This window comes from Furipterus horrens, unplaced genomic scaffold (assembly GCF_987537825.1).
Source record: "Furipterus horrens unplaced genomic scaffold, mFurHor1.1.pri manual_scaffold_13, whole genome shotgun sequence".
In the NCBI taxonomy this organism is placed as follows: domain Eukaryota; kingdom Metazoa; phylum Chordata; class Mammalia; order Chiroptera; family Furipteridae; genus Furipterus; species Furipterus horrens.
In genome coordinates, this window is record NW_028327183.1 from 55,222,745 (window position 1) to 55,243,094 (window position 20,350).

The window sequence follows — 20,350 nt, forward strand, 5'->3', positions numbered from 1 at the left end:
GTCCATCGAGACCTTTTTCTGAGGGAAGTAAAACGGAGTGGGGTATATGTAAGTGTGTGCGTATGTCAGGGATACCTATCATCACCCTTCCCTGTCTCCATCATCACCACCATCACTGTTATCATCATCATCATCACCATCACTATCATCACCATTCTGGACATCACCATCATTATCACCATCATCATCATCACCACCACCATCACCACCATCACTATGCCTACATGGCTATCATCACCATCATCATCATCATCATCATCATCACCATCACCATCACCACCATCATCGCCATCACCATCATCACCACCACCACCACCATCACCATCATCACCATTATCGTCATCACCAGCATAGCATCTTCATCATCACCACCACCATAATTGTTCTCCCTAGTAACAGCCTGGGTGATGACCCCCGCTCCTTCTCACCAATCTGGGACAAAACACAAGAATGAGCCAAGTGGAACACTAACCTCCCCTTCTTCCTCCCACCCATCTCCTTCCCCCCAAGGGATGCCAGGTGTGGGGATCCCAAGTGGCAAGGTCTAGCTCTGCTCCATGGGGGTGGGAGAGACCACTGGGGCAGATTCCTGGGGACCTTAGTTTTAGCTCCAGCCGTGACTGCCTGGGTGGTGACATCTAAGCGGCAAGGTCCCCTTCGAGGGTCCCTGCTTCCGCAGGCATCAGTGGCATCAGTGGGTTCCTGTGCGACTCCACATGGGCAGTGGCTGTGAACTGTCAGGTGGGTGGCAAGGGGCAGGAAGACGCTTACCTACACGGAAGCCATCCTTTGGAGAGGCTTCTCAACACCTGCGAGGGATCCTTATGAAGACACAGCGCTGCGTGGGTTCTTCTTCTGGTGGGAGGGGTCTTATGCAGAAGTGAGGGGTCCTTACCAGGGTGAGCAGGTGCGCTCTGGAGTGGCCGATACACGCACAGGGAACTGGGTGTTCAAAAGCTGTGTCCTTATACATAGTTGTTTTCTGTTTATTTTGTTTTTAAGAGGGAGACGCTTTTACCCCCATAGAGGCGTCCTTTGCAGGCGAGAGCGCGCTGATCCACGGAAGTGAGGATTTTTTTAGTTGGTGCCACAGCCATTGTTTGTAAAATGCTGTGCGGATACCAGCGACCTTTGCCCGGACGTGAGGGTTCTTCTTAAAGATAAAGGGATCGTTATGTTGCAAGGTGACGTGACACCATGAGCGGCCTTATAGGGACGGGGATGTCGCGGTCCCTGCGGGGGCCGCAGGTGGGAGCCGTCACCTAGCGGGACGAACGCCGGGGCCCACCCGCTACGCCGCAGTCCCCACTGCCGCCGCCAGGGGCAGCACCGCGCGCGCCCGGCCCGCGCCTCCCGCCTGCTCATGCCCACAAATCTCCGCCCCCCGCCCCCTCCACCCCCCCACCCCCCGCTGCTCTCCCCAGAGCCCCGCCAGACCCCGCTCTGCCTGTGCCCCGCTCCGCCACCGAGGCTCCCGCAGCCCCGGCGTCGGCCCCGCGCGCCCTTCCCCGGGGGCCATGGGGGAGCCCCCGGGCTACCGACCCTCGGCCTGGGTGCATCTGCTACACCAGCTGCCCCGCGCCGACTTCCAGCTCCGTCCGGTGCCCAGCAGCTTCGCGCCCCAAGAGCAGGAATACCAGCAGGTGGGAGCGGGCGCGGGGCTGGGGACGGGGGCTGCGGGCCAGCGGTTCTGGGTCCCGCGGGAGAAAGGCGCCGGGTGACAGACCCCTGCGTCCTTTGAGGGTGAGGTTCGGGCCCGACTTTGGGGTGTCTGAGGGAGGAGGTGCGCGGGTCTCCCATACCTGGAGATTACCCCGGGACGGACGCTGGGGGGACCAGACCCCTCGCGGCTTAGATCGGAGAGGGCTAGGGGCCTGGACCCCGAGTCCCGGAGGAGAGAGGAGAATGGGGGCCCTTGGGTTCCAGGGTCTCTGAGTGCTGCCGGGGAGGCCAGCGTCCAGGGTCACCAGGGGGGTGGGCGTCCTAAAAGGGGGCCCCTCCCTCCTAGGATGGACAGTCCAGTGAAGGTGGGGCGCAGGAGAAAGGAGCTGATCATGGTGGAGGGAAGGGGGGCTAGGGCTGCCCCGGTTCTGGTTCTGGGACAGGGCTGAGCCCTGAAAGGGGAAAGGGGGTGACGAGTGAGGGCCAGGGCTGGCCCACGGAGGTGGAGGTGTTGGAAGAGGACGCTTGGAGCCTGTCTCAGGACAGAAGGGGCAGTCGGGACGCTGGAGGGGTGGGGGTGGGCAGGCGGGGGTGCAGTTCGGCTTGGGGAGGCGAGGAGAGCAGACATGGTCTGGAGGGTGGGGTGGGAAGCTTATGGAGGCCCGGGTCCCTGGGGGAGGGGCCCAGCCTGGGTCAGCTCCAGTGGGGGCCAAAGAACTGTCCTCTGACCCAGTTTAATTGAAGTCCTTGCTTTGAGCTTAATGAGCAAAGCTTGGCTGAGCTGCGCCGGGGGTGGGGGGACTGGGTGTACTGGTGGGGCCTGGGATGGGGCCTGGGCCCTGCCTGTAGGGTCTAGACCCCTCGGATCTGTCCTGGGGAGCTCCTGGGACTAGGGCTGGAAACTGGAGAGCTTTGGGGGGGTCCCAGCAAGGCGGAGATGGAAGTGTGTGCTGTATTCTGAGCTATTTGGGTCATGGCGGTGCAGCCTGAGCAGCTCCTCCCTGCCTCCTGCGCGCGCCCTCTCCCCACCAAACGGATGCCAGCCCCTTTCCCACAGCCTCCCGTTACACAATCACCGCCTCCAACGCGTCCCATGCCTGCTCACGGCCAAGGAGGCCTTCCCACGCGATGCCCACACAGCCACACTCGTCCCAGACCCCGTGACCGCCTGAGGCACCCAGGCAGGCTAACGCCCCCCATCTACAGCCAGGGTGACAGCACTGGGACTGGAGGGCACAGAGGCACACTCCCCAGGAGGGGACGTTGTCCCCAGGGAGGTCACCACAGTGGGCACAGCTGGGAAGTGATCAGGAATCGAGTGACATGGAGCTGGGGACACAAACACTCACATACACACAGATATTAACACAGACTCACACGCACACACACTCCTGCATACAGAAACATTTTCACACTCACATGCATCCACCCTTACACTCTCATACACACACACACATATGCTCACACACATTCACATATGCAAATGCTTACACACATATACACTCATGCACTCATATGTACACACACACTTATACACCCATTCACATATACGCTTGCATATACACGTGCTCACACACATGCGCTCACACACACACATACAGACACATACTCATACACGCACTCACATGTACACTCACATGCACACATTCACACATACAAACATGCACACAGACACATACACTCACATGTACACTCACATGCGCATACACACTTATACACTCACACATGTACATAGACAGACTCACACACACATGTACGCTCACATACACACAGATACAAACACATGTATACTCACATGCACACACTTACACACTCACTCACACATACAGACATATACTCACACACACACTCACATGTACACTCATACACAGATACAAACACATGTACACTCACATGCACACACACACTTATACACTCACTCACACAGACACACACACTCACATGTACACTCATATACACAGATACAAACACATGTACACTCACATGCACACACTTATACACTCACTCACACATACAGACACATACACACACTCACATGTACACTCACATACACACATACAAACACATGTACACTCACATGCACACTTATACACTCACTCACACATACAGACACATACACACACACTCACATGTACACTCACATATACACAGATACAAACACATACACACACACATTTGCACACACCATCCTTGCACTCAGTCATATGCTCATGTATGTACCTGCACACACTCATGTTCACATTCACACATCACACCCACCCGCACTCCCACACTTTCTCTCTCTCCCACAGGCACCACCTGAGACCCACTTAGACTCAAGGAGCTGTGCCAGAAACACCCAGATGCCCACACACCCCTCTCTCACCCCCGCAGGTACAGGAGCTCCCACAGAAGCACACACACACTCACGCGCCCACCTACAAACACGCACACCCTTAGGTGTATTATCCCATGACAAACCCAGTCAGAGATAACACATCTGTAACACAGCCAGAAACACAAACACCCCCTGCACTTGTCTCTCTCTCTCTCTCACCACCCCCCCACAAAAGCAGACACTGGTTTAGGGGAAACAGCGTCAGTGAGCCCAAAAGTCTGATTCGGTCCCTGATGTTGTCCCTACCCTGCTTTGTGGCTCCAGGCAAACCCCTGCCCCACTCTGGGCATCTGTGGAGATGACAAGACAGCAGAGCATCCCCTGTGAAACCCTGCCTCGTGGGCACCCCACTCCTCGGCCAGGCTTCCCCTCCCCGCCCCTGTCCTCCCACCCCTCGGCTCTCTCTCCATCTCGCTCCGCCTGTCTCTCCTGCCTCAGAGTCTCTCCTTCCCCATCTCCCTCTGAGTCTGCCTCTCCCCTGCCCCCGGCTCTGTCTTCCCTCTCCCAGCCTCCCAGGCTCCATCTCTGAGTCTTGCACACACACGCGTGCACACACACACTATCTCTGTGAGGCTGCCACGCCCCCTCCGTGTCGTGAGCCACCGGGTGACAGACTCACACCGCAGTGGGTGTGCAGAGCTCAGCAGCAGGGGACAGAGAGTGAACAACGAGGGAAGAAACCTGCCAGCCCAGCCCCACGCACAGGAGCCCCCGCCCACCCACCCCGGCTCCCGCAGTTCTGGGGCCCAGCCCTGAGGGATGCTACATCCAGCTCCCTGGCGGAGGAGGAGCCCGAGGCTCAGACAGGGGAGGCCCCTGCCCAACATCACACAGCCAGGGATGGGCCGAGCAGTGACCCAGTCCCAAAGCACAGACCCAGCCTCCAGCATGGGGGCCCCATCTCTCCCCACAAACCTGGATGCCACAGGTTGGGCGGGGGCCCCCATCTGGCGAGGGCTGCCTCCCTCCTGCGCCGAGACCCGGGGCGCCGGCCCCCAGCTGGGCTGGGACGGAGCCCAAGCGCCTCTGAAGCCCGCTGTCACCCCTCCCGCAGGCCCTGCTGCTGGTGGCGGCCTTGGCCGGTCTGGGCCTGGGCCTCAGTCTCATCCTCATCGCTGCCTACCTCATCCGCGTCTGCTGCTGCCGGCCCGTGGAGCCCCCTGGTGCCAAGAGCCCCGCGCCCGGGGGCGGCTGCGTCACCTGGAGCTGCATCGCTGCCCTCCTCGTCGGCTGGTAATGGGGCGCCAGGGTGGGTGGGGGCGTGGGGACGGGGCTCCCCAAGCTCTCTGTCGGGCTTCCCACCTGGGCAGCAAGCGGCGTTGTCCCCGTTTCATGGATGGGGAGACTGAGGGTCAAGAGACGTGGTTTTCCCCGGGCAGCCGGCCTGGCAGGACAGGGTCGGGGTGAGGAGTCCGGCGGGCTGTGCCCCTGACTGGCCGTGCCACCTGCGGGAGTGACATAGTGCCCCCCCGGCTCAGTTCCCACGTCTCTACAATGGGCATTATGGCAACACCCCCTCCTGGTTGTAAGACCGAATGAGAGAGGGCGCAGGGCCTGGCTCACGGCTGCACTCCTGGTAAGTGCTAACCAGTGAGGCCATTCATGAGCCCGTTCACTCCTCAGCCGCTCCCTGAGCACCCACTGTGTGCCAGGGAGTGCTGACAAGCCCGCAGGTCCCTGCCCGCAGTGCGCCCATGTTCTGGTCTGGGAGACAGACAACCGTGTCTGGGCCCTGACCACCTGCTCCGCGCCCAGACCTGGGCTGGTCCCCCGCGTCCGCCCGCAGTAACCCTGCTGGGCTCGCGATGTCACTCCCAGTGTTGAAAGAGGAAGGTTCAGGGACAGGGACAAGGCCACATTTCAAGGCCACGTGGCCCACGCAGCGGCGGAGTGGAGACTCAAACCCGCCGACTCCTAGGAGCTCAGGGGCCTTCTTCTGGGACACCCCCAGGGCAGAGAGGAGGAGAGCGTCTGGCACCCCGTACACCAAGGGCCAGCTGGGGGCACAGCCCTGCCGGCTCTCCACCCCCCACCAGCGCAGGACAGTTGTCCTGTTCCACAGATTAGGGCGCCCAGAGACCTGCCCGGCCGGCCCAGGAGTAGCCCGGAAGCGGGTACTCCCACCCCCGCCCCCGAACGCTCCATCACCGCCCGGGAGCAGTGTGTGCGTTTGGGGGTGTCTGTGGGGGAGGCGGCTGGGCGGCCTGCGGCCAAGATGCTTCCCCTCAGGGCCCTCCTGAGTGGGGGTGGACGGGGCAGGCGGACAAAGGCCTGGTGGGGGAGAGACGGGGCCGGCCCCCGCGGCCTGGGAACAAGAGCAGCTTTGTGGGACTGCGAACAATGCGCGGTGGGGGGCGGGGCGCAGGCGTCGGATCCCAGGGCTGGGGGTGGGGGGCCCGCGCGGCGGCTGGGAACTGGGAGGGCGGCCCGCTCCCTGCTGCTCTGTCCGGCCCCGGCCCCTCCGCGGAGGGACACACTGGGGTGGGGGGAGGGGCCGATTCAGGCCCCACAATGGAGCTCTGTGTGCTGGCCGCGGAGGGGCGGGGGCGCCCACAGTCCCTTGATCGGCTCCCAGCTGGCCAGAAGCTTGGGTCCCGTGGGGGTGTGTGTGGGGGGGGGTGGCCGGGAGGTCCCGGCTCGGGTCCCCCAGGAGATGGTGGCTGGGGGTCTGAACTCCTGAGAAACCCCAGGACGTGGGGGAGGGACAGGTGCTGAGGACCCTGGGTGTGTGGGAAAGGACGGACGAAATGGCTGTGGGGCCAACGGTCATAGGCGAGGGGCGTGCTGGTCAGCCTGGCGCTGGGCGGGACAGGGGTTCCGCGCCGGTGAGGTGCGAGTTAAAGCTGGGGTACCCTCCCCTCTACACTCCACCTTCCATTAGCATCACAATGATGGCCCTCCAGCTGGGGGAGGGAGGCCCTCCCGTTACCGCAGCAACCGGTAGGGGCCCAGGCTGGAGACATTCTTTCCCAGGATAGCTCGCCCAATGGGGTGGGGGACGGTGGGTGAGAAATTGGGGGGCACCGCCCCCCGGTCCCAGGACCCGTTGTGATTTCCCGTCCCTCCTTCTCACAGCGCGGGCATAGGCATTGGTTTCTATGGCAACAGCGAGGCCAGTGACGGGGTGGCCCAGCTCAGCTCCGCACTGGTGCATGCCAACCACACGCTCAGCGCCATCGACCACCTGGTGAGAAGCGGGGCAGCGGCAGACCCCACACCCACCCTCGCACTGGTTCCCCAGACGGGGACAAGCCCCTCCACCCCCATTCCCAGGAAACGGAATCCAAACTCCAGAGCCAAGACCCAAGACCTAAAATTTAGGACCCCAGGCTCAGAATTTCACTCAGACTGTATAGCCAGTCCCCCACCCCGACTGCCAATCGGGGCCTCACACGTGACACCCTCCAACCACAATTCAGACCTGGGACCCCACACGCACTCCCAGCCCCAGTCCTGAACTGGAAGCTATAGCCCAAGCCAGACAGAGACCAAATACCAGTGGCCTCTGCCCCTGCCCCTCGGTCAGACCCAGACCTGATTCTTGGCCCAAATGCGAACTCGGGGACCTCAGTGTTGGGACTCAGGGACTAGAACAGAGGCCTCACTCCCATCCCCAGCCCTAAAGATGAGACCCAGCCAGACCTCAGACCCTAGATTTCATGTCCTGTGCAGACCCTGGACCATGGAAGCCAGATGAGACCCCAGACTCAGAAAGGCGGGTGTGAACGTCAGACCTAGGACCCCAGGCTGAATCCTCCTTCTGGGGCCTGAATCTCCGCCTGGGGTTCAAGCCACTGGCCCCCCGCAGCTCCTGATGGGGTGGCCCAGAGCCCCACAAACGGACCGGAGAGCCGCCTCCATCCCCTCCTCAGTCACAGACGCCCCAGCCCCAGATCTCAGACACCTGCCATTGCTCGTTTCTACTTCATAACCCCTCCCCCGCCCCTGGGCCCCCTGAGAGAGCCCTCCCCTGACCCCAGACCCACCCCTGCGCCAGGTGCTGGAGACGGTGGAGAGGCTGGGTGAGGCCGTGAGGACGGAGCTGACCACGCTGGAGGAGGTGCTCACGCAGCGCACGGAGCTGGTGGCTGCCACCCGGGGGGCTCGGCGGCAGGCGGAGGCCGTGGCCCAGCAGCTCCAGGGGCTGGCCTTCTGGCAGGGGGTGCCCCTGAGCCCCCTGCAGGTGGCCGAAGACGTGTCCTTTGTGGAGGAATACAGGTGGGCCACCAATCTTCTCGCTGTTTGGCAGGGGGTCTCCGCCTGGGTGGTAGCTGGAGGCCCGGGATACTGCCTAACCTCCTACAGTTCAGAGGACAGTCCCCACAGCAAGGATGACCCATCTCGTGTCAGTAGTCACAAGGGTGAGAAACCCTGCCGTCAAGAGATGGGCCAAGCCCTGGCTCATGTGGCTCAGTGGATTGAGCCCCAGCCTGCAAACCAGAGGGTCGCCAGTTCGATTCCCAGTCAGGGCACGTGCCTGGGTTGCGGGCCAGGTCCCCAGTTGGGGGCGTGCGAGAGACAACCACACATTTCTCTCCCTGTCTTTCTCCCTCCCTTCCCTTCTCTCTAATAAATAAATAAATAAAATCTAAAAAAAAAAAATCCATGTTTAAAAAAAGAAAGAGATGGACCAAGTGGTGCCCACCTTCACGCCAAGTACTCATCCATTACCCCGTCCCTCCAGTCATTCACTCATTCATTCATTCCTTGAGTCCCCATTCATTAATTCACTCTTGTACTCACATCTGGACTAGCCTCTTAACTAGTTCACTCCCTCAGCCATCCACCTGACACGTGTATCCATTCAACAAATACTTATGTAGCATTAAAGAAATCCTATTTATTTATTCTTAGAGGGAGGGGAAGGAAGGGAGAGAAACATCCATGTGTGGTTCCTCTCATGCCCCCCAACTGGGGACCTGGCCTGCAACCCAGGCATGTGCCCTGACTGGGAATCGAATGGGCGACCCTTTGGTTCGCAGGCTGGGGCTCAATCCACTGAGCCACACCAGCCAGGGCTATTTAGCACCTTTTGGTGAGAGCAACGGCAGCTCCAGGGTTAGGGGCATGGGCTCTGAAGCCAGATGGCCCCTTGCTAACCAGGTGACTTTAAACCAGGCCTCTCCAGCTCTGCACCTCAGTGTGCCCATCTGTGAAGTGGGAACAACAGATAGCGCCCCTTCCCCCTTCCTCGATTGTTGAGGATCAAATGAGTTGGCATCCGTCACGTGACTAGCACGCATTATGCAGGTGTTTATAAAATGCAGGTTTTTATAAGACAGCATACTGAACGGAGCGGAGAGGGACTCCTGCTGTCTTCCAGAGGGGAACCAGTAATTGAATGTCCTCCGGTGGGGGGGTGGAGAGAGCTTTGGAGGAAATGAAGTGAGAAGGGGGGTGCATTGCGGACACCAGCCGACAATTTGAATGGGGAGTCCTGGGAGGCCATGCCGAGAAGGTGGCATTTGAAGGAGGAACCGGAACAAGTTAGGTAGACTTCTGGGACAGCTACCCTTCCCAGAGCCACCGTGACCAAGTCCCCATCGCTCCGTCCACTGGGAGTTATTTCTCTCATTTATCCAGAAGACACCCTCTGAGGGCCTGGCCCAGGTGCGGGGACAGAGATAGAAGAGTTGAGGCAGACGGGGCTGAAGCAGGCCCAGAGTAAGACATCCCATGGGGCATCGGACTGGCCTGGGTCCCAGCGAGTCCAGGGTCTGCGTGGTGACTGAGCCCAGGGACCATACAAGCTGACCTTGGCCCCTTCCAGGTGGGCTGGGGTAGCCCTGCCAACTACGCCAGGGTGAGGCAGACCCCCAGCAACGGGAAATACCTTCTGGACGAACCAGCGCTGGAGGACCTGGCACTTTCCTGTCCCTCAAACAACGAGGCCAATTTCTTCAAAGGAAGTTGGCCTGGATGAAGGGAGGGCTTTGCTGGCAGAGTTCACGGAGGCTGGCAGCAGGTGTTCACGGCCAGCCGTGTAGAGCAGGACTGGCTGCCTGCCCGAAACTGGTGGCGTGAGCTGGCAATGGGGACTTGGAGAGCAAAGGCCTGGAGGCCACGCAGGGCCACTCGGGGACCCCTGTCCCTGCCCTGTAGCATGCTATTAATCCAGCACTTACACATGGAGTTCCCTTCTCAGTCAGAGCACTGTTATTCGCCGGTACTGAAACAGTAAATAACACTCCAAGTTCCCTTCTTCATGTTCAAGCGGGTCTGTAAGTGTGTCCACGTGCCCGGCGCTCTCCTGAGTGCTTTGTGTGCTCTCACTCATCGGCGTCACGGCAACCTTTTGAAGGAGGTGCTGTTGTTCCCCACCCCCCGTTACAGGCGGGGAAACTGAGGCACAGGGGGCAGAGTTACTAAAACAGTTACAGAGAGCCGAGAGGTGGAGACCCAGGCGGCCAGCCTGCCTGCAGACACCGCACCCTTAGGTGCTACACCATGACGTTGGGTGCGTTGTCCTGCAGGGCGGGTCGGGGGCTGGGCTCCGAGGCCAGATCACATGTGCAAGGCCACAGGTTGCAGAGCTCATGTGTGGTCCCGTCGCTCTGACCCTAGGACCTGTGCTCTGTATAGGAGGTGAGGGTGACCCGCCTCCCAGGTGAGCTGGGCTCTGGCCTGGAGACCCGGTGACAGGCAGAGATGCACTCGAAGGAGAGTCTGGGAGCCTGGACGCTGGAAGGCGGGACGTGCTTCTTCAGCTGCACCCTTCTGTCCCCCCTGCCCCCCAGGTGGCTGGCCTACGTCCTCCTTTTGCTCCTGGAGCTCCTGGTCTGCCTCTTCACCCTGCTGGGCCTGGCAAAGCAGAGCAAGTGGCTGGTGATCGTGTGAGTCTGGGCTCACGTCACAGCGCAGGGGCCTGAGGTCCACCCCGCAGGGACCGTGGGCCTCCTGGCTCCCGCTGGCTCGGTCCTCTGTCGCATGGACCCCCATGCCCTCCACGGAGCTCCGGGGCTGGGCCACCTCACAGAGGGAGGTGCAGGAAGTCCCAGCAAGTATAGCAGGGACGCTGGTGCTGAGGGAGGCGGTGGTCGCTGACAGCCACGGAGGGCCGTGCACGCCGCCTCCTTCTGCTGTCCCGACAACCTGCGAAGGAGGCGCCCGTCAGGAGCTGGTCCTGCAGAGGAGGGACCGAGGCGGGAGGCGACCACGTCTGAGGCTGCGTGGCCATGACGTGGTGCTGGGACTCATTCCACGTGCCCCACGCTCCCCTGGAGCCCTCACACCGACCCCGTCCGGAGGCACTTTCCTTCCACTTAACGGAGGAGGCGGTTGGGGCTCAGAGTGGTGGGGCCACTTGCCCAGCGCTGCCCAGCCAGGCCAGCCCGTCCCATGCGGAGGAGCCCTCGCTTCCTCCCTGCCCCTCAGGGTGCTGGTGGGGGCTGTGCTGCCACTGGTGCCCCCCCGCCACTCTCTCCCTGGGGTGAGAGGTCCTGCCATCGCACCCATGCCCCCCTGAGGCTGGGAGATGGTGAAACATGGTCCTGGCCGGTCAGGGCCGCAGCTGGGCCCAGGGACTGTGGTTTGCGCCCCCCCCCAGGTGCCCTCCTTGCTTGCTGCCCACCCTCCAGTGCTAGCCCCACAAACCCCATCCCCAGAGAAAAACCGGGAGCAATGTCAGCCCTAGAGCTGTCTCTACTGCTAGGAGGAGCAGTCTGGGCGCGCAGGTGGCTGACCAAGGGAGAACCCGAGAGCGTGCTGGGCAGAAGTGGGGTCCTGGGGAAACCCAGGAAATGGGCAGTAGCCCCCTCAGAGTCCCAGAGGACATGGGGCAGACCTGGGCCACATCCTGCCAGCCTGGGGCCCTTTTAACACCCCCCGCCATGGGGGGCAGGGACCAGATGTTCAATTTGACAATAACAACCACAGGTTGGCCCTCTCCCTGCACCCTGACTCCCAGGACAAGTCCCATGCCCCCTCCCATTTCTCTGCCCCTAACTCTGATCTTCTAGGTTCCAGAGGTTGGGGGTAGAGCTGTGATGGGAGTTGGGGTGGTGGAAGGGAAGAGGCAGGGTAGGGAGATTCAGAACCTCAAGTCCACGCCCTCCCCCACAGGATGACTGTGATGAGTCTTGTGGTTCTTGTCCTGAGCTGGGGCTCCCTGGGCCTGGAGGCGGCGACGGCTGTGGTGAGTGCAGAGGCCGGGCTCCTGCGTCCTGGGGGGGTGGGGGCAGCGCCTCAGGTCCTGAGAGGGGGAACACGGGGGCCATGGGGTCTGGGGCTGGTGTTCTTGGTCCTGAGGGCTGGGGGCCTGGACCCCTGGGTCTGAGGGGGGAGGGGCTGGGGGCCTGGACCCCTGGGTCTGAGGGTGGAGGGGCTGGGGCCTGGACCCCTGGGTCTGAGGGGGGAGGGGCTGGGGGCCTGGACCCCTGGGTCTGAGGGGGGAGGGGCTGGGGCCTGGACCCCTGGGTCTGAGGGGGGAGGGGCTGGGGGCCTGGACCCCTGGGTCTGAGGGGGGAGGGGCTGGGGCCTGGACCCCTGGCCCGAGGAAGCAGATGGGGGCTCTGAGTCCATGCGGGTGTGGCATTGGGGCCGTTTATGGTCTGAGTCCCCTTTCCCGCTGCCTCTCTCAGGGCCTCAGTGACTTCTGCTCCAGTCCAGACACCTACGTCCTGAACCTGACCCAGGAGGAGACTGGGCTTGGCTCAGGTGACCCCGCTGGTCTGGTGCACATGCTGATGCGCAGGCCTCTGTGCTCAGTCTTGCCTGGGGTGGGGTGGGGTGCCCAGTGTTGGGCAGGCTGCCCTGTCTCCCACGGTGGGGGTGGGCTTCAAAAGACAGAGGGATATAGATGCTGGGCTTGGAGAGGGGGCGAGACCTGGGGGGTGGAGGATTTGGCCACGTGGGGAAACTGGGGGGAGCACAGTGTGGTCAAGCAGCCAACCTCAGAAGCAGCGGCTCCGAAGGAGTGTGGAGACCAGCGCGTTTTTGGCTGTGGTGGGAGCCGAAGCTTTCAGGGGCTGGGCGAGTGGCCAGGCCACTGGGACCACAGCAGGGTCCTGAGCTGGGGAGGGGCCCCTGTTCCTGAGGGTGGAAAGACAGGGCCGTACCCCCAATGCCTGCCCCCCGCCCCACGGAGGCCCTCCCTGGCTCACGGCCTCCCCCTCTTCCCCTCCCGTCTCAGACATCCTGAACTATTATTTCCTCTGCAACCAGGCCGTCTCCAACCCCTTTCAACAGGTTAGGGCTGTGGGTCAGGGAGCCGGGTGGAGGGGGGCGGCGCTGGGGCCTGGACTTAGGGGTTCTGGGGGAGGATGAAGGCGCCAGGGGCCCCCAGTTCTGTGTCCCTAGAGAGGAGTGGGTGGGGGCGTGGACCACTGGGTCCTCCTCCCGCTGTGTTCCTGCAGAGGCTGACGCTGTCCCAGCGAGCGCTGGCCAACATCCACTCCCAGCTGCAGGGCCTGGAGCGAGAAGCTGTGCCCCAGTTCCCTTCCGCGCAGGTCGGCACTCCCCGTGCACCCCAACACCCCGGGGCTGGGGGGCCTGGATGGACCTGTGGGTGTGGGCGGGGCCCACGGAAAGGGCGGGTCGGTGAGCGTGGTCATGGAAACCAAGGGGCGTGGCTCTGGTGAGTGGGCGGGACAGGAAGGTGGTCGGTGGGCGTGGTCATGGAAACCAGGGGCGTGGCCATTGTGTGGGGGCGGGGCAAGAAGTGGTCGGTGGGCGTGGTTGTGGGTGGGGTATGGGTGGAACCATGGAAGTGGGAGGACCCGAGTGCGGCCGTGACTGTGGATGGGGCCAGGAAGGGGGGTCGGTGGTTGTGAGCAGAGCCTTAAAGGCGCGTGGTCAGTCTGTGTGGGCGGGGCCTGAAGAGATGGGCGGGGCCCCGGCGACCGGCAGGCCTAAGGAGTAGGTGGGATAACCACCCCCTCCCACCGCAGAAACCTCTGCTGTCCTTGGAGGAGACGTTGAATGTGACTGAAGGGAACTTCCACCAGTTGGTGGCCCTACTGCACTGTCGAAGCTTGCACAAGGTGACTCCTGGCCCCTCCCGAAATTATTCCCACGGGGCGCCCCCGCTGGGCCCTGAAGGGCTTCCTTCTGCTCCGACCCTGCCAGTCTTTCTCCCATTGTCCCCAAGAAATCTACCTGTCTATCTATTGTTTGTACATCATATAGTACAGTACAGTGTGTTCCCTCACTTATGGCGGGTATTACGTTCTAGACCCGCCCCCCGCGATAGGTGAAAATCCGCGAAGCAGGAACCTCACATTTATTTTAGTATTTATATATATTTTAAGGCTTTATAAACCCTTCCCACACACTTATAAACCGTCTCCAGTCCCTTATTAACCTTTCCCACTCCCTTATTAACCTTTCCCACTCCCTTATTAACCTTTCCACACTTTTATAAACACTACTGTTCTTAAACATATTCTGTAGTCTTAAACCTACGTCACTTTAAGAGTTTACGTATACAGTACCACAAAATCCCGCAATATAGTGAAAAATCCACTATAATTATAATATTTTTAAAAATCTTGCAATACAGTGAGGCCGCGATAAGTGAACTCGCAATATAGAGAGAGACTACTGTATTCCCTATTAACTATCCTACCCACCCATCACCTAGATTCCTTCTTTCTTTCCTCCCTCCTCTCTCCCCACCCCTCATTCCTCCCTCTCCCTCCAGTCCACCTACTCCTTCTTCCCTTCTCCTCCTCCTCCTCCTCTCTCCTAAAGGCTGTGCAGCTTAGTGAATTCTGGAGCGAGGCTGCCTGGGTTCCAGCCCTAGTTCTTGGCCTCAGGCAAGTCCCTGACTTCTCTGTGCCTCAGTTTCCTCATTTATAAAGCCAGGATGCAGGGGAGAATACCTGTAAGGGTCTTGCGTAGTGCATGCTGTCATCGTGCTGAGGCAGGGGCAGGGCGGGGGGGGGGGGCAGGACACCCAGGAGAAAGAGAGCCCGGTGTCCTGCAGACTCCTTCCAGCTGGGCTCTGACATGGGCTCTGTGGCCACCGGCAGGTGCACATCCCTGAATCTCGGTTTCGCACCTGTGAAATGAGGGCGGTGGTACCTGCGTTACTGGGTGGTTGAGAGGGTGTGGGAGAACATCAGTCTTCCCCCTGTGTGCACGCAGGCTTTACTAAGTGCGGGCTCTGGGGTATTTTAGGGGTGGTGACTCACAGAGCCCTCATTACTAATGCTACCGAGAAGGACTGCTGTTATTGTCTGTCTTACAGACTTGGGTTAGCAGGTACACAGGGCTGAGTCACCAGCTAGCCCAGGCACGGGGGCCTCGCCCCTCCCATTCTCCTGGGTCCCCCTGCCAGACAGTCACCCAGCCTTGTCCCTTTCTGCTTCCTGACTGCCCTCATCCTCTGTTGGTGCCTGGATGGGCTCTTGATTGGGCTGGCAGATTCTGCCAACACCAAATACCTTTTTACTCTAAGTGTATCCCAGACACACAGGGGAGACGCTGGCACTAGGTCTTTGTTGCTGTTGGGCACCTGAAATTCAAACCTAACTGGCTGTCCTGTGTCTGATCTGGTGACCCGACCCCCAGGAGGGACTCCTCTATCCCACAGGACGGGTCTGAGCTGCTCCTTGCCATGATCAGGTCCCTTCCATGGCCCCTACTGCACCCAAACTTCTGAAGCTGGCCCTCTAACAACAGGGCACTGGGGGGCACTGAGTCAAGTCAGAGTGGCTGACCGCCAGAGCTGAGAAGCTGGGGTGTCCTCAAAGGCTACGCTGCTCTTTATTCAAATGGTCCATGCATTTCTCTGTGGTCCCATTGGACACCCAGCTGGAGCACAGCCCGAGGTTCCTCCTGAAGGAGGAAAGGGAGGGAGAAGGAGGGCAGGTCAGAGTCTCTGCGGTCCACTCACGCTCCATGCATGTCTGTTTCCCCATCTGGGCCTCGGGGTCCCCTATATTAAAATCAGGATGAGGGACCTCAGGGAGACGTGCAGCCTGACAGACCTGGTTCCAGTGCCCGCTCTGCCCCTTCCGGGCTGTGTGTGACTCTGGGCAAGTGGCTTGTCCTTTCTGTTGTTCAAAGGGCAGCTGTGTGAGCTCCGCTTTGCAGGGCTGCTAGGGGGATGAAAGGACATCGTGTGGGTCTGATCCTGTCAATGCGGACCTGTTGCCCTGACCGGCCCCTCCCCTGGGCTTCCCTGGCTCAGTACCAGGCACCCCACCCCCGCCCCCACCCCATGCAGGGGCTCAAGCCAGACACCCAGGAGATCCCTGCTGGTTCCTGTCGTTACCATTTTGCCAGCAATTCCTGTTGGCCCTCCCTCTGAAGCCCCTCTGGAGTCTGCTCACACTGCTCACACCCACTGCTGCTGCAACCCTGGTCCTCACCCTGTTTGTCTCCTGCCCAGTGGCCGGAGACTTTGCCCTGTCCCCGCTCGCCTGCCCCCGTCTGCTCTCCCAGCAGCAAGCCTTTGAAGCACAATCCGATCAAGTTCTTCCTTTGCCTTAAACCCTCCAGTGACCGCCCTGCACGCGGATCACCATCTCCAATTCTCGCGGGACCTGCAGGGACTGTGTGGTTGGTCCCCTCTGGTCTGCAGCCTTGGCCCCTTGTGCCCCGTCCCCAGAGAGGTCACAGCAGCCTTCGGGCCTGTCTCAGCGCTCCAGACCCCCGTGGGTCTGGCTCCTTCCCGTTGGTGCCATCTGGGCGGTGGGGCCCAGGACTGGGGGCGGGGGGTGAGTGACTGAAGCCTTCTGGAACCTGGGGAAGGGCGTGCTCAGGCTGATGTGTGACGGCCAGGCAGTCAAGAAATGGGGGCCTTGATGATTTCCAGGGGTAGCAGCTGGCATTTAGCACATGTGCGTATGTGCAAGGAGCAACTCCAATGCGGGGGGTCTTCTAAGTGTTATCCTCGGTGTTGTTCGAGGCCAGCGATTTTGCCCAGGGGACGCTGGGCGATGCGTGGGGACATGTTTGGTTGTCACAACTGGGGAGGTGCTACTGGCATCTACTGGATGGGGGCGGTGGAGGGTTTTCAGTGACAGGAGGCTGAGATTTGAGGTCATCCCTGTGGGTGTAGTAATGACAGTGGCCAAAGCACCTACTGTGCGCTAGGCGCTTCCTGTGTGCCAGGCTCTTTGCTGAGCGCATGTGCGGGGAAGGAAACCGAGGCACAGAGAGGTGGAGTGACCTGTCCAGCGTTGCACAGCCGGGAGGGCAGTCTAAGCGGCGCACAGGGTGTGCGGGGGCGGGGTGCTGCCCACTGAGGCCCTCCCCGCCCACCCAGGATTACGGCGCAGCCCTGCGCGGCCTGTGCGAAGACGCCCTGGAAGGCCTGCTCTTTCTGCTGCTCTTCTCCCTCCTGTCTGCAGGAGCCCTGGCCACCGCCCTCTGCAGCCTGCCCCGCGCCTGGGCCCTCTTCCCACCCAGGTCAGGAGGGGGGCGGGGGAGAGCACAGCAGGGTGGGGGCCGTTGGGGCGCAGCCTCCTGATGGGTTCCCCCGTCCTCCTTCTCTGCCACTCCCCCCCAATCGCACCCCAGTGACGACTATGATGACACGGACGATGATGACCCTTTCAACCCTCAGGTACTGGACGCGTGTCGGAGCGGGGAGGGTTTGGGGGCCTGGAGCCCTGGGTCCGAGGGGGGAGGGGCTGGGGGCCTGGACCCCTGGGTCTGAGGGGGGAGGGGCTGGGGGCCTGGACCCCTGAGTCCGAGGGAGGAGGCTGGGGCTCACATTACTAGGCCAGACTCCCATGTCCTGCCCTGCTCTGACCCCGAACCCCCGCAGGAATCCAAGCGCTTCGTGCAGTGGCAGTCCTCGATCTGAGCCCCTCCTTCACGTCAGGCTGCAGTCCACCCTCCCTCCCCGGTGAGCTGTCCAAGTAGCACCCCAGCTCTCACACCCGGCCTCTGCCCTCCTCCCCCATCCCTGGCACGGTGGTGGCCTTCCCGCCAGCAGTCAGTGCCCTGTCTCTGTCTCCCTGCAGTTCCTTCCCTGGCGGCCAGAGAAGACCCCACTAACCCAGCCTCACTGGGCTCCCACTACTAACATCACCCTGGCCACGGACACCCTGAACAAGACTGCCTTCCTGCCCTGTCCCCTCCACGTGCCCTCAGCCCCAGGAGAGGGCTGACGGGGCAGGCCAGGGCGCAGGGCTGGCCAGAGAGGGGGCCCCACCTCCTTGGCAGCCAGGGCCACCCTTGAAGAGACTTGCATACCCTCACGCCCACCATACATGGGTGGGCTTAGGCCCCCCCATCTCAACTTGTGGCACTAACTTGGGAATGGGTTGATTTGAATAAAAGGGAAGACTTTATTTTACAAGCAGCTGGGTCCTTCCTCTTTCTGTCCTCCTCCATCTGGCCTTCTGGTTGCGTTGGGGAGACCCACCCCTTCAGCTCAGCCTCCTGGCGGCCAGGTGTTTCTGCTCCTGGCTGGGCTCTGCTGCGCTTCCAAAGGAATTGCTATTTTAAAAAATAACATTGTTCCCTGATTCTGAAAGCACTACACGTGTCCTGACACAGGAAGACAGCCACCCCCGGGACTGAACAGACTGCCTAGGAATAGAGCTCAGTGCGTGTATAGATGCAGAAGCCAGATTCCAAGCCAGTATGGAAAAGGCGGTTGGTCCCACAGCACTGCTAACAGGATTGCTCTCCATCTGGAAGAAACCATGTAGACAAGATAGTAAATGTAGGCAAGGAGTTAGAAGTATTTCAAAAGGAGGGAGAGTTTTGTATATTGTATATCGTGCTTAGAGGGGGTGGATTTCCAAAAGCCAGAAAGGAAAAGGTCATCTAGTTGATAAATGGTGGAATGAAAAATAATACCGTTAAAGGGGCAAGTTGATAGTCTGGGGAAAATTGTGTCGTTCTTTTAAGAAATACATATGGCAAAGTCATGTGTGTGTATATATATATATATATATATATATATATATATATATATATATATCAATACATAAATGTAATCTACAAAGCTTCCACAAAGAAAAAGGGTAAACAATTAAAAACAAGCAACTGAGCTGAACATTCAGGGAAGTGAAAAATCCCAACATGAGTAAACAGACGAAAAGGCATTGAAACCTGAATAACTTGAAACTGTAACTTGAAACATATTTTGCCCCCACCACTCAGCTGTTATAAAGTGAAAGGAGTGCTAACATTCTGTGCTGGCGAGGACATGGAGGACCGGGGCACATGCGCACGCTGCTCCCGAGAATGTGAATGCAATCCTACGAAAAACATCTTCTCATGTGAGATAAAAAATAAACACTGTACAGACCCTGTGAGCTGGATGTCCTGCTTTGGGGAACTAATTTATGAAAACGAAGCAGAGGCACCTAACTAAGGACGTCTATGTAGGGCTGTTGACTGCAACAGTACTTCTGATTGGCTAAATCTGGAAACTAAAATCCACAGAGGACAAACCCATGAAGTCACTGTATGGCGGGGCTCTCCGAAGCAAGACAGCTGTTGGCTGGGTTTGAGATTTCAGGAGGAAAAGCCCGAGAGAGACTTGAGGTGGGAGTGACAGACGGTGACAGTGGACAAATGCAGATGAGGCCGTGGCTCAGGGACGTGGGCAGTCCCTGGACCTGTTGTTGGGTGGAGGTTGCCTCATCTCTCAGAGGGGTGTCACAGCCAGCCTTCCAGCACCACCCCCTTCTCTACTCTGAAATCAAAGAGCTGTTAGACCCGAGGTCCTCCCCTAACGCACGAGGCAGCAGGGCCACTTGCAGACGGGCCTCGGGGGACGTTCCTCTATTTCCTGCAGAAACACCGACGGGCTCACTTCCACGTGCTGTGCGGGGTACTGAGGGTGCGCTGCGCCATGTGGACTATAAACCATGTGGCCTCTGGAAACTGAAAAACCCCAGACCCAGAACACATGCACAGCCCCAGGGTTTTCAGGTCAGGGCTTGTTGGTCTAGAGCGCACAGGCCTTGCAGGACGGCTCTCTGCTTCCCAGTCAGTTCCATCGTGCGATCTGCAAGGGATGTCCAAGGCAGCTTTCGATGTGTGGGCCCGAAGCTGGGGAAGAGAAATCCACTATGATTTCCAGCGGGGGGGGGGCTCCGGGGGCTACCTGTGTGGACTTGTTCTCATGACTGAGCCCTGGGACACCCCCTCCACGCCCGCCCCCCGCGGCTGTCGGCGCTGCTCCGCTCGCGAACACTGCCCTCTAGTGACTGAGACCAGGGCCGGTGGCTGCTGCGTGTGCTGATCGTCGGTGCCGGTTGGGTGTTGGCAAACTACCCCGAAATTCAGACCGCCTAGTTTCCTGCTAGGAGCCTGCCGGTGAGCTTTACTCGGGAAGCTTTAGCCAAGAAGAAAGGACTCTCGCTTAACTTAACCTTTACAGACGGTTAATCTTTCTTA

At 60.1% G+C, this 20,350-nt stretch overlaps 1 protein-coding gene across 2 annotated transcripts; it reads left to right on the top strand.

Moving 5' to 3' along the window:
* The first annotated feature begins 1,450 nt into the window (after positions 1–1,450).
* Positions 1,451–18,107, top strand: TTYH1 (tweety family member 1). Of its 2 annotated transcripts, XM_090261161.1 has the most exons (14): positions 1,451–1,643; positions 5,094–5,272; positions 7,115–7,226; positions 8,037–8,257; positions 10,777–10,872; positions 12,101–12,173; positions 12,619–12,694; positions 13,170–13,225; positions 13,393–13,485; positions 13,927–14,019; positions 17,253–17,395; positions 17,507–17,552; positions 17,757–17,837; positions 17,956–18,107. In XM_090261161.1, the coding sequence occupies exons 1-13, from the start codon at positions 1,518–1,520 to the stop codon at positions 17,793–17,795; spliced, it is 1,353 nt and encodes a 450-aa protein (XP_090117287.1). In that variant the 5' UTR covers positions 1,451–1,517; the 3' UTR covers positions 17,796–17,837; positions 17,956–18,107. The 2 variants fall into 2 exon arrangements, with proteins under 2 accessions (XP_090117287.1, XP_090117286.1); XM_090261160.1 differs by lacking the exon at positions 17,507–17,552.
* The last annotated feature ends 2,243 nt before the right edge of the window (positions 18,108–20,350 follow it).

What these genes read in the sequence shown, in the direction of transcription:
- TTYH1 (XM_090261160.1), top strand. Translation starts at nt 1,518, where the DNA reads ATGGGGGAGCCCCCGGGCTACCGACCCTCGGCCTGGGTGCATCTGCTA. An exon ending in AAGAGCAGGAATACCAGCAG is followed by an intron (nt 1,644 to 5,093) that starts GTGGGAGCGGGC and finishes CCCCTCCCGCAG; the next exon opens with GCCCTGCTGCTGGTGGCGGC. An exon ending in ACTGTCGAAGCTTGCACAAG is followed by an intron (nt 14,020 to 17,252) that starts GTGACTCCTGGC and finishes CCGCCCACCCAG; the next exon opens with GATTACGGCGCAGCCCTGCG.